The sequence below is a fragment of the Dysidea avara genome, chromosome 7 (assembly GCF_963678975.1).
Source record: "Dysidea avara chromosome 7, odDysAvar1.4, whole genome shotgun sequence".
NCBI classification, from domain to species: domain Eukaryota; kingdom Metazoa; phylum Porifera; class Demospongiae; order Dictyoceratida; family Dysideidae; genus Dysidea; species Dysidea avara.
This window is the reverse complement of record NC_089278.1, coordinates 39,027,879-39,041,351: the sequence shown is the minus strand read 5'-3', so window position 1 is coordinate 39,041,351 and position 13,473 is coordinate 39,027,879. Positions and strand designations below refer to the sequence as shown.

The following is a 13,473-nucleotide window of genomic DNA, read 5'->3' as shown; positions in this document are numbered from 1 at the left end:
ACACGTACCCTATACACACGGGGTACACTATATACAGGGGGTACATGCACTAGACACACAGGGGGTACACCAGACACACAGGGGGTACCTAGACACATAGGGGGTACATACACTAGACACACAGGGGGGTACATACAGTAGACACAGGGAGTACACTAGACACACAGGGGGTACCTAGACACACAGGGGGTACCTAGACACATAGGGGGTACATACACTAGACACACAGGGGGGTACATACAGTAGACACAGGGGGATACACTAGACATACAAGGGATACATACACTAGCGGGGGTACCCTATACACAGGGGGTACACTACATACAGGGGAGTACACTACACACAGGTACACACACTCACCAGCCACTTATCCCTAGCACACAACACAGTTGTCAACATGGATTCATAGAACAGACAATATCCCATCCACTCTGAAATGATCACATCTACTTGTTCCACTGGTAACTGTACCTCTTCAATCTTTCCTTGTATAAGTGTGATCACTATAGTACACCAGTAATACCAGTATTGTAATACCTGTAATACCAGTAATACCAGTATTGTAATACCAGTAATACCAGTATTGTAATACCAGTAATACCAGCATTGTAATACCAGTATTTGTAATACCAGTAATACCAGTATTGTAATACCAGTATTGCAATACCAGTAATACCAGTATTGTAATACTAGTATTGTAATACCAGTACTGTAATACCAGTATTGTAATCACTATACCATACCAGTATTGTGTGTTTGAGCTGAACCCTTAAAAACATTTTAATGACTCAAGGATGCAAGTACACATGTTATTCAAATTTTCACAACATATTTTCTATAGAGCATATTCACAAAGAAATTATCAACGAGGCACTTAAAATACAAGTGGAAGGAAGCCCAATGCTACAATACAAAAATATCACATTTTCATTCTTTCCACTGATCCATGGCTATGTGGTAATCACCAATGGATGGGTAATAACATACTAGAAGTACAAGTTCGTAGCTGGTCTACTTTCTGATATCACAACAGAACATCCCATCTGTTCGCCCACGTATGTCACGATATGGCGGGTACTGTGTTGAATATTTCAAAAGGCAGACCAGCTACTCCATTGTGCTTCTAGTATGTCATTATCCATTAATAGATTACTGCCATGAATTGGTTTTCTCTCTACACATACAGGCAGTCTGGTAGTTGCCTATCAATAGAGAATAAAGTAATACAAGTGTAATTAGTATGGTTTCTGAAAAAAAAATTGACAATGGAGCCTGCCAAGTGGCTACACAAGATGAAGCGTTCCACTGCTACATCAGGAAGTAGGCCAGCTACGAGTTCATGCTTCTAGTATGTTGCGCATTCATCACAAAATAGCTGCTCTGTACAAGGTCTGTTAGAAAGAACGAAGACACAATTATTTTCCATTGCATCATTGGGCTTTATCCACACATCTCAAATAAGCGCTGTAGGTGTCTTAAATAAACTCCTCATTTGTGACATAATGTGAATACACTCTATGGTGAAGACATGAAGTACACCATTCCCTTTTCAAACTCTAGTAATGGAGCCAAACCTCAAACCCTGTTTTTGACACCTAGAATAATAATTGTGGGCGAAGTGCTTTAATCTTGTAAACCTACTGCTGTGAAAACATAGATAGGCACTGCTGTGTGAAATTAATGCTACACAACAACCTATGTTCATGTATTGTAACCAGGTGAATGATCAGACTGTTACCATCATCACTGTTGAAGGTCGAAGCGCCACATTGTCATGGCGCCTTTACAGTATTGTGCAGCTGGAAAAACATATTAGACCATATATATCTCACCTACCATACCTGGTATACTTGCCGTAAAAGTTCGTATAGTTCCGGTTATGCAATGATTTCACTGGCAGCATAGATACTAGAATACATAATGGGTTGGAAACGCAATATATTTTACGGTTACAGGCTCGATATGGCCATGTGATACTTAAAACAATTGCATGGATACGGTTTATAAGCCCAGCCCACCATGTAGTTATAGTTTATTACGTTATAATGTCATCGCTCGCATGTGCAAGGAATGTAGCTAATGGATGGTATAGGTGTTTAAGGTTAGTCTGGTCCGTTCGTAGTATGTTTAATTGTATTTCAATGTGAAATTTATGGCCAAAAAGCACTGTGGGGGTTTTATCACTTCAATACTGTACAGTGTTTGATCCTAATTGTGTGTTAGCCCTATGCACGCATAAAAATACTGTTTTAAACATTGCTGGGAAATTATAATGTTATATTTGAAAACTTGTAATATAATTGGGCATTTTGTGGGGGTTTTCTAGGAAACAAGAAACAACTTACTTATTCATTTGGCTGAGCAATGGAAGGATGATATCTCCTAATTAAAGACCACAGGAGGGAGGAAATTTAAAGCTAGAAGACAGCCAAAACAACACAAGGGTACAGCACCTGGAGATCATAGTGGAAGTCCCACTCGCGGCAGCCACCCACCTAAACACAAGAGGACCTGCAGTCAGTACATGCATGAAGACCTAACTGAAGTCATGGCAAATTCCATACAGTGTAATAAGTCATTAGATGAATTGATACAGTCAGTCACCTTGCCACCACACTGGACACAGTAAACATTGGAAAGGTAGTCTCTATACCTTCTGATTTCACACTGCCCACAACATTTACTCAACTGTTAGTAGTCACACATTGTATAACAGAAATTATTTGTCATGGACAGCATTTGTGCATGGCCATTGCGTGAGTGATTCTGTATCACCTATACTCTCCTCCATCCCAAAACAACTAAACTGTGACTCATTGATCTCTCTCGCTGTAAAGCTGGATAACTGCAATGTTTGTCCAGGTCATACATCCAGGTCATACAGACAACTGTTTTGTAGATATGCTAACTTCTAGAGGAGGTAAAATTACATCACGTCATGGTGATGATTAGGGCTGAGAGGTATTAACATTTTAGCGATATATCGCGGTATTGACATCTTGATATTTTGAAAGTAGACATCGCGATATTTTGTTATTAACTATCGTGATACCACGCCTGTACATTATTGTCATTAAAAATCTATTTATTATGCAGAAAAGAAAAGAATCCTTGTAGTCATAACCTGGTTACTCCTGCAGAGAGGTGTGAATACCATAACATATATCACTCACTTTAGCGTGGGCATTCAAGGCACCGCTTGGTGTTTAACTCGCATATTGCCCGGCAATATCATGGGAAAGCGGTTTGCCAATGACTTTGATACCCAGCCAGTTCAAAGAAATCAATGCGCTTTGACTTGTTATATTGAGCGACATAGAGCTTTGTATTGTGGGACTCGTTTTTGTAGTGGTTGCTAAGCTTAGTACATTTGCTTAGATAGAATAGTTGGTTGTTACTAAAGGATAATGAAGGCACAAAATAATTGTTTGGGCGATTGTGGATGAGTATGCCTTTGAACAGACCACGGAACAGCAAAGCTACTACTGCTACGTTGAAATAGGTTAGTAACTTACAGTCCTAAGTACTTAACTTAATAATGTACCACTCTACGTGGGCAGTTCAAAGGCACCGCCAGTGCCATAATTTGTATATTGCACTGCTGCAGACCACAGCGAGTGCATTATAACTTATAACGCACTGGTTGCGGTTTTGTAGACCACAACGAGTGCATTATAAGTTATAATGTACCGACCGCAGTGCAATATACAGATATTGCACTGGCTGCGGTTTTGTGCAGCATAGCACAAGTGCCGGTGGCCAAGACCACTACGACACCTCACCTAATAGGTGGAAAGACACTTCACAGATCACTAGAATACTTTTATAGCCTGACATGTAAAGGTCGATTGTGGGCCATAACGTCACCAATACGTATAATGTTTACAAGCAGCCAATGGCGATCGAAAAAGCCAACGCGGGTGGCCACAACTCTAGTCTACATATATAAACGTACTTATACACCTTACTAGTCTGGTGCCATCTTAGCCCAGATTAAACTGTAGTCCACTTCGACAATGACTCAATAAAACAAATATATTCTAAATAATACTCACCTTTACGTTCGATTGTGGTAACCAGTTTTGTCATGCCACCAGATTCGAGTTTAGCCAGTGTGAATAGTAACTAGTATCATTTAGTAGTTAGGTTTTGTTTACTTAAAACGTCTATTTAGCTGCTTTTTTTTGCTCGAGAGAATCACTATGGCGATTAGTCTGTCGCTTAGTCTATATAGTGATTGAGTGATCACGTTGGCATGCTGAGCACTACATGATGAGAGTCGGAACAGCGAATGCAGGTTAGTGATATAATCCATAGTGTACTAGCTTTCAATATCTCAGGTGGCTGCAGTATTGCAGAGGGAACGTCATCACAACGTCCGGCTTGGTTACCCACAATCAATGTTAGAAACCTGGCCTTTATAAGTGTTACAGCTGCCTTGTGAGACTCTCCCCACCTATTAGGTGAGTGGTACATAACAGTTATACAACGTGCACTCGTGCTCTGCCTGTATAAACGCACTTGCCTTCGGGCCTAACGGCCCTCAGGCTCGTGCGTTTATATCAGGCAGAGCACTCGTGGCCGTTGTATAACTACATATAATAACTTACTTACTGTCCCAATAGCGAAGTTAGTTGGCTTAACTTAGTACAAAAATGGGTTAACTTAGTACAAAAATGATAACAATATTAACACAATCGCACGTTTTCTAACATTGCATGTTGAGGCATAGTAACGTATTAATGACGTTTTAATGTATGGACAACGTTTTGATGGCTATTAGCCCACGCTATTAAAACCACGATCGATCTTCAGATGCTACTGTATAAAACGAACGGGATGAGTTCTCGTTAGTTCTTTCACCTATTAGGTGAGTGCATCCCAAGTGATATACATCACTTATACCACGGCTGCTTGGGATTTTGCTTACAATATACACCCGCAGCCCTTGGGCTTTGGGTGTATATATCAGCAAAATCCCTCGCAGCCGTGGTATAACTATTACATAACCTCAAAGCATGTGTTACAATAATTGTTACTGTAAACAAGGATGATAGTGGCTAGTATCTTTTCCTAGAGGAATACTGAGTAATACACTATGTAGCACCAGCTATGATTGACTTCTTTGTAAGTATCATGAACTATTCAGTATCGTGAATAGTGGCTTTAGTATCGATTGTGATACTAAAATGGCAGTATAGCACAGCCCTAGTGATGATATTGAGCAAGTTTGCTCCTGTGGAATTAAACGGTGAATGGTACAGTCAAACAGTCCGCAGTAATTCCTGTAGAATAATAACCAACAGTACCAAATGTGACAACTGTATGTACAGTCTTTGCGGTTCTTACCATAATTGGGAATTCCAAAAAATGTACTCAGTCTCAGTCTATTGTGACAAATGAGAGGATTTCTACTAGTAGTACCACCAATTTTTTGCTTACTTACGCCACCAGAACAAGTACATTATAAAAATTCGGTCAACAGCTGCTGAGAGAAAGCTGAAGACAGTAATGGAGCAAATAAGGAGGGCATAACTTTAGAGAAAGATTTACAAAGTGACATAAGTAGTATAATGAAAGAAGTCAGTAATGAAATCAGAAATGAAAATTCAGAAGGTACATTTCGAAGAATATTTTGGAAAACAACTAGCAAGCACTAAAGCAACAAACAACAACTTAATTGGCATCCAAGAGTTATCGCTGCTTGCGTGTCAAATATCACTCATCCAGTGCTTATCATGTCATTAGAAGTAGTACAGGAGTACTAACATTACCTTCAGAAAGGACACTAAGAGACTATACTAACTACACAAAAGAGAGGCATGGTTTTCAGAAATATATTAACATAGAACTAGTAAAGGAAGCCAACGTTAAAGAAGAAAAAGATCAGTATGTGGTATTATTATCAGATGAAATGAAGATTAAAGAAGATTTAGTATTTGATAAAAATTCGTGTGAGCTTATTGGATTTGTCAACTTGGGTGATATTAACAATACCCTAGATACAATAGAATTGAGATGTAACAGAGCAATGACTGAAGCCCAAATCACACCCAATGATGTTACCACACATGTTGATGGGAAGAGTAATTTTTACAAACCTTGAAGTTTCCACGTACCTACAAGAGACACCACAGGTGAGTGATCTTGAATGTGTGTTAATGTAACTTTGCATTCAAATAGCTATGTTATATATAGCTAACTTCATTACACAGAATAATGTATGCCACATAAGTTTTGTTGATCCACAGAAGAAGTGTCAGTTCTCATCTGGGATGACTTTCACTCCAAACATCAAGTGAGAACATTTGCATCTGAATTCTTATTCCAGAATGCGTGTCAAGTTGGCAGCTCAAGTAAGAATACCGTTTGTTTGTGAATAAAAATTATTATCGTCCATGTATGTGTATACCGTATAGTAAAAAACTTTGACGGTAAAAAACTTTGGCGAATTTGGCGAATAAGGTTCGATTCGCCAAAGTTTTTTACCGCCATTTTTTTTCTTTTCAGTTATCACATGATCACAATCGAGTGGCCACGTTGACGGATTGTGATGAAGTCTATCCTTCAATATTTCAAACCGCTACCAAAAGAGAAGACAGAAGATATTGCTCTACCTGCTCCACATGGACCGTTAAGCAGCAAAGTTCCACCGGGAGCAATCGAAGCGGCCAATGAAAGGGTATCGTCTAAGCTACAACCTCCGCCGTCAACGAAATCCTCCAGTGATGCTGATTCCAGCAGGGGTAACTACATAAAAGTGAGTGATGCCCAAAGATTTGCTATCGCAAAGCGAGCGGCACAGTTTGGAACAACCGCTTCGATGAGATATTTTGCCAGCAAATACCCTGATCAATTTGCGTCTTTGAAAGAACCTACTGTTAGGAGGTGGAAGAATAAATATAAGGCAGACTTGGCAAATAATAAATCTGTTGGCACTGTGAATGACGATTCTGAACAGGAAGAATCACGAGAACTCTGTCTGAAAAAGACTGGACGACCACTCAAGCTGGGTGAAGAACTCAATAAACAGGTCAGGGAGTATGTTGGGGTTCTAAGAGCTAAGGGCCTTGTTATCAACACTGCTGTTGTTATAGCTAGTGCTGAGGGTATACTCATGCACAAAGATGCCAACTTATTACAACAAATCGTTTTGACAGAAGGATGGGCAAAGTATCTGTTACGGCGAATGGGGTTTGTGAGGAGGAAGGCTACAACAAAAGCTAAAATCTCTGTTGAGGACTTTGAAGAAATCAAGAGAGACTACGTTTTAGACATGGAGGTAGTGGTATCAATGGATGAAATTCCTAAGGAGCTTATAATTAATTTTGATCAAACTGGAATACATTATGTTCCAGTTTCAGATTGGACGATGGCTGAAGAAGGGGCAAAACGGGTTGAATTGGTAGGCAAAGACGACAAAAGACAGCTAACTGCTGTTTTTGCAGGTTCCATGAGTGGAGAGTTTTTGCCACCTCAATTAGTTTATCAAGGGAAAACAACACGTTGCCTTCCACATTATGACTTTCCGTCGGATTGGCACATAACATTTTCTGCTAATCATTGGTCAAATGAGGACACGATGAAAGAGTACATTACCTACATTATTCTACCATACATCCATAAGAAGAGGGAAGAATTAAAGCTTGCTAGTGATTATCCAGCATTGCTTACCTTTGATAATTTCAAAGCCCAGTGTACTCATGCAATCCTCACTCTCCTCGATCAAAATAACATTAATGTTGTATTGGTTCCAGCAAACTGCACCGATAGGTTGCAACCACTAGATTTGAGTGTGAACAAATCAGTGAAATCTCACTTACGAAACGAGTTTCAGACCTGGTATGCCAAGAAAGTATGTACACAGTTGCAAGGAGAGTCGAAACACGAACCTGTTGATTTAAAACTTAGCACAGTCAAGCCATTGGGAGCTGGGTGGATGAAATCTTGCTTTGACTACATTAAAAGCAAACCTGACATCATTATAAATGGCTTCAGGGAAGCTGGAATTCTACTTTAACTCAACCAGTATTTGATTTTAATGATAATTTTATTAATGCAATAAATTATTTAATGAATCATAACATACACTTATAGCAAAGCATGAGAAGTAGTGGGGTATATATCCACATTATTTAATTGCATGCCCTGAAAATGGAGTCATTTGTTTTGCAGCAAAACAGCGGACTAGGTGCATTCTCATTGCCGACTGTTTATACTTTTGCTTGCTTGGGTGTAATCCAAAAGCCAAGGCTGTAGCATTAGCAATAGAGAACAGCCCACAATCCATCCCTCCTTTCTGCTTTTGACAACGTCCCATTGTTATGGTGAGCTTTGGAAAATTTGCTGTAGCAAAGAGTTTGTGAATTATTCCAGTTGTTTCTTGATCACAGTGATTGAACAACGTATCAAAAACCTTCACTTCACCTAACTTGCAGTTTATAGTCGAAGCTGTAACCCAGTGATGCCTTGCTTGACAGTGAACAATTTGGATGCAGTTAGTGAGAAAACCATTTGGAAAAAGCTGATTTCTTTCTTGAAAAAGTGTAGACTGAAGTCCACTCACTTTTGGATATTGAGCTTTTAGCAACTCCTGTGAAAGATTGATCTCAAGATCAGAGAGTTCTTGGCCCATTATTATGTCTTCTTCACAAAAGTTTTTTGGCTTCTTTTTTGGTGGTGACTGATCAACCTGATCTTGAGTGCTGCATTGAGCAGTTAAATCCACCATCGATACAGACCCATCTATAGATTCCATAGCAACTGGCGGTGCAGTTGACTCAGCACTGGCATTAGCAAGAAAGTCCAAATTAACTAAATCATCCACACAATCTGCAGTTTTTATGCCCAACTTTACATTGATGGTTTCCTGTGTCTTTGCCCATTCCTTTTGGTCATCTATAATGTAGGTTAAAATACAAGGAATTTCTAATCCTCCTTGCTCAAGGTCAGCTGAATAACATCGGTGCCCATTTACCCTACACTGAATCGTGCCACCACGCCTTATAAAGATTGAGCTCACTTTAGAAATCTTCCTAGGAACGTGTCCCACAGTCGAAAGTACTCCAGAAATATATTTCTTGATGGCAACGGCATGTGTATCGTGACTATTTCCAGGTTCTCGTTCGCATAAAAGTTCATCGTATGCGGTTGGATTCGGCCATATACTTTGGTACTCATGATAACCTCTGCTGCTAGAGTCCACTGAAAAACAAAACGACGATCTTGGCATCGCAGGAGACTACAGCAAACTACACGCTTTCACTAGCACGTGGTTCCGGTTTGACCAAACCAGTTTACGAGAGTCCACGTGCCTTGTCGTACACCATTACGTAATTTCACAAAAGCCACCCAATCGTCAATGTTTTTTCCGTCAATTTTCAAACTGCGGGCATTCGCCAAACTTTTTTACCGTCAAAGTTTTTTACTATACGGTAGGTACTAAGTTAATCAATGGCCAGTGTATTTCAACATTTCAAGCAAGAGGAGACAAAAGAGACTGCCACTTTTATTCGAAAGTTTGACAGGTTTTTGGATTGCTTTAATGTGAGATGTACTTCAGAAGGTTTCAAGACACTTAAGCCAGACTTGAACTCATACACAAAACCAGATGACCCACGATTTAAGGTAACATCGATTGAATGTACATAATATACATGTACATAATATACATGTACATAATATACATAATATACATGTACATAATATACATGTACATAATATACATGTACATAATATACATGTACATAACACATGTCTGTATTATATATAATATATATATTTGTGTGCATGTGCATGCCTGTACAAATTAATTATGTACGGTATGAACTTAACTTGATGAATTTACATAAATGCATGTATTAGTGGCTGAAGGAGGAATTTCTACAGTGGCTGAAAGAATGGGAAACAAATGTTAAGAAACAGCAGGGGTTTACACCAGCCCAACAGAACATGATGCTGTTGTCAAGAGAGACAAGAGAAGGATTGGAGATTGCAGGTATGTAGTGTGTACAATTTATTTCAACTATTAATTGTTGTCTGTTATAGTGATTTTCTGATTTCTATGCTGCACTTTAAGGTGGCACTGAAGTAATTATGTGAAGCCGTACAATGCCCATTTGTCACAATTAAAATTAGCCCACATATTTAATTAGCTATTTTAGGGTGGTGGAGAACTCCGCTTGTGAACCATGTAGTCTACATTTAAAGGTTCTTATGATAGTCTTTAATGTTGTAGCTTAGCATGCCAAGTTCCGTGAAATCACCCGCGGCTATTAAACTCTGAACTTACGAGCCGATGTTAAAAATAACTCACCCCAGAAACAACCTTGCGCTACACCGCCTTGGCTCTTATGGTTTCTCACTTTGTAGAACAACTCTATGGAATCCTTTTTAACGATGACAACGTGGAAACTGGTTAAAATGCAAACCCGCATTTTTCAACAAGTGATATCACGCCCGTCAACAGTGAATCGCAAAAATCGTTCCATAGCCCTGTAAATAAACGCTTCACCAGTGCCTCTGCCAAATTTTGAGGGTATATGGTAAGTAAGTATGGAGTTATTTCACGAATTGTGAGACAGTGTAACTGGCCAGGACGCGCTCCATAAAGCAGTAATCACGCGATGACAACTGGTGTTGTTCGCTGTGAAGTTACCAGAGTTACTTGTATCAGCAATACCAGTTACGGAATAGTTTTAAATGCGTGGGCGGAACAAATTACAAAACCTGCTTTAAACCAAGCAGGGATAAATAATTTCAACAACTGTGCTGTGTTAGCAATACAACTAATTGTGCTTGTTTGTTAGCAATGTTTTATAAAAACGCGCCAAAAACCAGACTAACAGATTACTGAATCCTTATAATTTCAACACAAGTGACTAAACAACTAGAATATCTAGGTCCTGTGGAAGCGATTTTTTAAGTTACTGGTTGTATAGACGTTTTATTGAACTTTCAGAAGTTTTTTGACTAAAACAAGCTCTTTGAAGGCTTGTATCTGAGTAACTGGGAAGAATCACGCCAAAAATGCTTCCACAGGACCTAATAAATTTAATATACAGTATCCCATGCCCCAGAAATGCCAATAGAGCCTACAGCTTTTGCTGTATTTGGCAGCGGAAAAACATGGTAGTGACAGCTAGTAGTAGTAGTGTTCCACCTGCCTCAAACTCGAGGGGTCTTACACTTTGTGAAATCTCATACACTCTCTGTAAATTGGGGAAGATTTTCCATAAACTATCATTTGCGTGGGCAGAATTCAGCAGAAATCAACATGGAAAACAGAAATCACAGTAGAAATCTGGAAATCTCGTACGCTATTTTCGAAGTGTCGGACCCCTCGCTCAAACTACACTGTAGCTACATAAAAACATTACATATGAAGGGCTTCACCTTCATTTAAAACTTTTCACGCTGCTAGACCGGTTTTATGGGCTCCTCAAAAAGAATCGATAGGCATTCAAAATTTTGAATGATTGCCCGTGACTATACCGTAACCTTAAGTGAGACGGCAAGCTGATTCGTGTTTCTCTTTAAACAAACAATAGGCTGTATCATTGAGTTCATTTAGACCTCCTCTGTTGACTTGAGTTATCCAAGCACGTGTGTATTCCAAGGAAATCTGAATCCTCTCCTTGGACTGCCACGTTGTATAGGCACTCAATACACTCAAGTGAACATTGTGTAGGGTATACTTCTTAACCAAACCAAATAGCCTGCTGCATACCTCACAATGCATTCTTCGTCAGAAGAAATGAAGCTTAGTTTCTCACTGCTGCTGCTGCTGCTGCTGCTGCTGCTGCTGCTGCTGCTGCTGCTGCTGCTGCTGCTGCTGCTGCTGCTGCTGCTGCTGCTGCTGCTGCTGCTGCTGCTGCTGCTGCTGCTGCTGCTGCTGCTGCTGCTGCTGCTGCTGCTGCTGCTGCTGCTGCTGCTGCTGCTGCTGCTGCTGCTGCTGCTGCTGCTGCTGCTGCTGCTGCTGCTGCTGCTGCTGCTGCTGCTGCTGCTGCTGCTGCTGCTGCTGCTGCTGCTCCTACTACTACTACTGCTGTTATTGGTGGATGCAATTCTAGTTTTTATGTCTTCAAATAACTTCTGTGTCACGGCTTGACGTTGGTGAATTGCCAAATCTTCCCATATCACAACAACTTCACTTGTGCGCTTCTTGTACATTAACTTTGAACTGTGCTGCAGTAACCACCTACCAAGGATTCTAGAAATGGCAGCAACTTTCTTGCAAAGTGGTCGAAAGAAACGGCAAAAATGTCTTCAGCAACCTTGCTAATTAACAAGTTCACTTCATGAAGTGCGGTGGTTTTGCTCTGTTCGTTGGTGCCAGTAAACATTCCATCCTTAAAAACAAAAGAAAAAGCCCTTCTGACCAGCCCGCTAGCCATTCTCAGATGTCACTAATGTATCACGTGACCGTATCGAGCCTGTAACCGTAAAAATATAATTATTGCGTTTCCAATCCATAATGTATTCTAGTATCTATGCTGCCAGTGAAATAACGTGAAATTGAATGGCTTCAATACTGACACACTGCCTCTAAATCATCTGGTTGGCTGAAAAGTTTAAGGGGGTAATACACCAAGCCATACAAGTACTGAAACCAGATATGTGCGACTAGCATTTGATGCTGCTTTACTTAATTACTTGAGCGATTGTGGTTGGGAAATGAACAATTCTTGCTTCCATACAGCCTGCTACAACAACTTGGAATCATTTTGTTGTGGAATTCCATGTCTGGACAGGTTATTTAACCCTTAAACCCGCAGCCATTTTACAAAACACAAGCACTGAAAATGCATAATCCAGAAAACTGGATTATACGCACGCCTTTTAAACAAACTAATATAGAACAAGAACTGTTAAAGCTGTCTAAAAACTACAAACACCACCATTAAATTTCACTCTATCCTTCATCGCATCCTTTCATCCCAGAACTTCACTCTGTGCCTTTAAAGTACAAAAGAACTATCTCTTCATCTCCCTTCACATATCGATACACCAAACGCCATAACTCGGCCATACTTCATCGTAGAAACATTTTCTTGGTGTCATCTTGGTCGTCATGTGATGGCAATTTCGTTGATATACAAAGATCACATGATTGACAAAATGGTCGGCAAGAACACTAATGACACGGACGTAAAACGAAACAAACTGGTTCAATGCTTCATAGCGTGTGAGTTCCTTGTTGTTTGTTAATAGTTTGTACACTGTTATAAAGGGTAGACCTTCCCAAGTAAGAAAATCTCTATTTCTAAGAGATTGGATAAACGCTTTGCAAGACATGCCTGTTTAAAACCATGTATGTAAAATGGCTAAAATATTGTGCATTTTTGGTTCGTGTTTTATCAAATCCAGTTTTCTGGATTATGCGGGTTTAAGGGTTAAGCCAAGTAGAATATTGTAAACAGTGTGAATGCTCGAAAGTAATGCAACAGCATGTACAGCAGTGCTAGCCCATTG

At 39.8% G+C, this 13,473-nt stretch overlaps 1 protein-coding gene across 1 annotated transcript in view; it reads right to left on the bottom strand.

Moving 5' to 3' along the window:
• LOC136260389 (protein arginine N-methyltransferase 1-like) overlaps positions 1-13,473 on the bottom strand; it is a 28,238-nt gene that overhangs the window by 12,200 nt on the left and 2,565 nt on the right. The window contains exon 5 of the mRNA XM_066054100.1: positions 361-503. Within this exon, the coding sequence (XP_065910172.1) occupies positions 361-503 (143 nt within the window). The remainder of the gene's footprint in view (positions 1-360; positions 504-13,473) is intronic.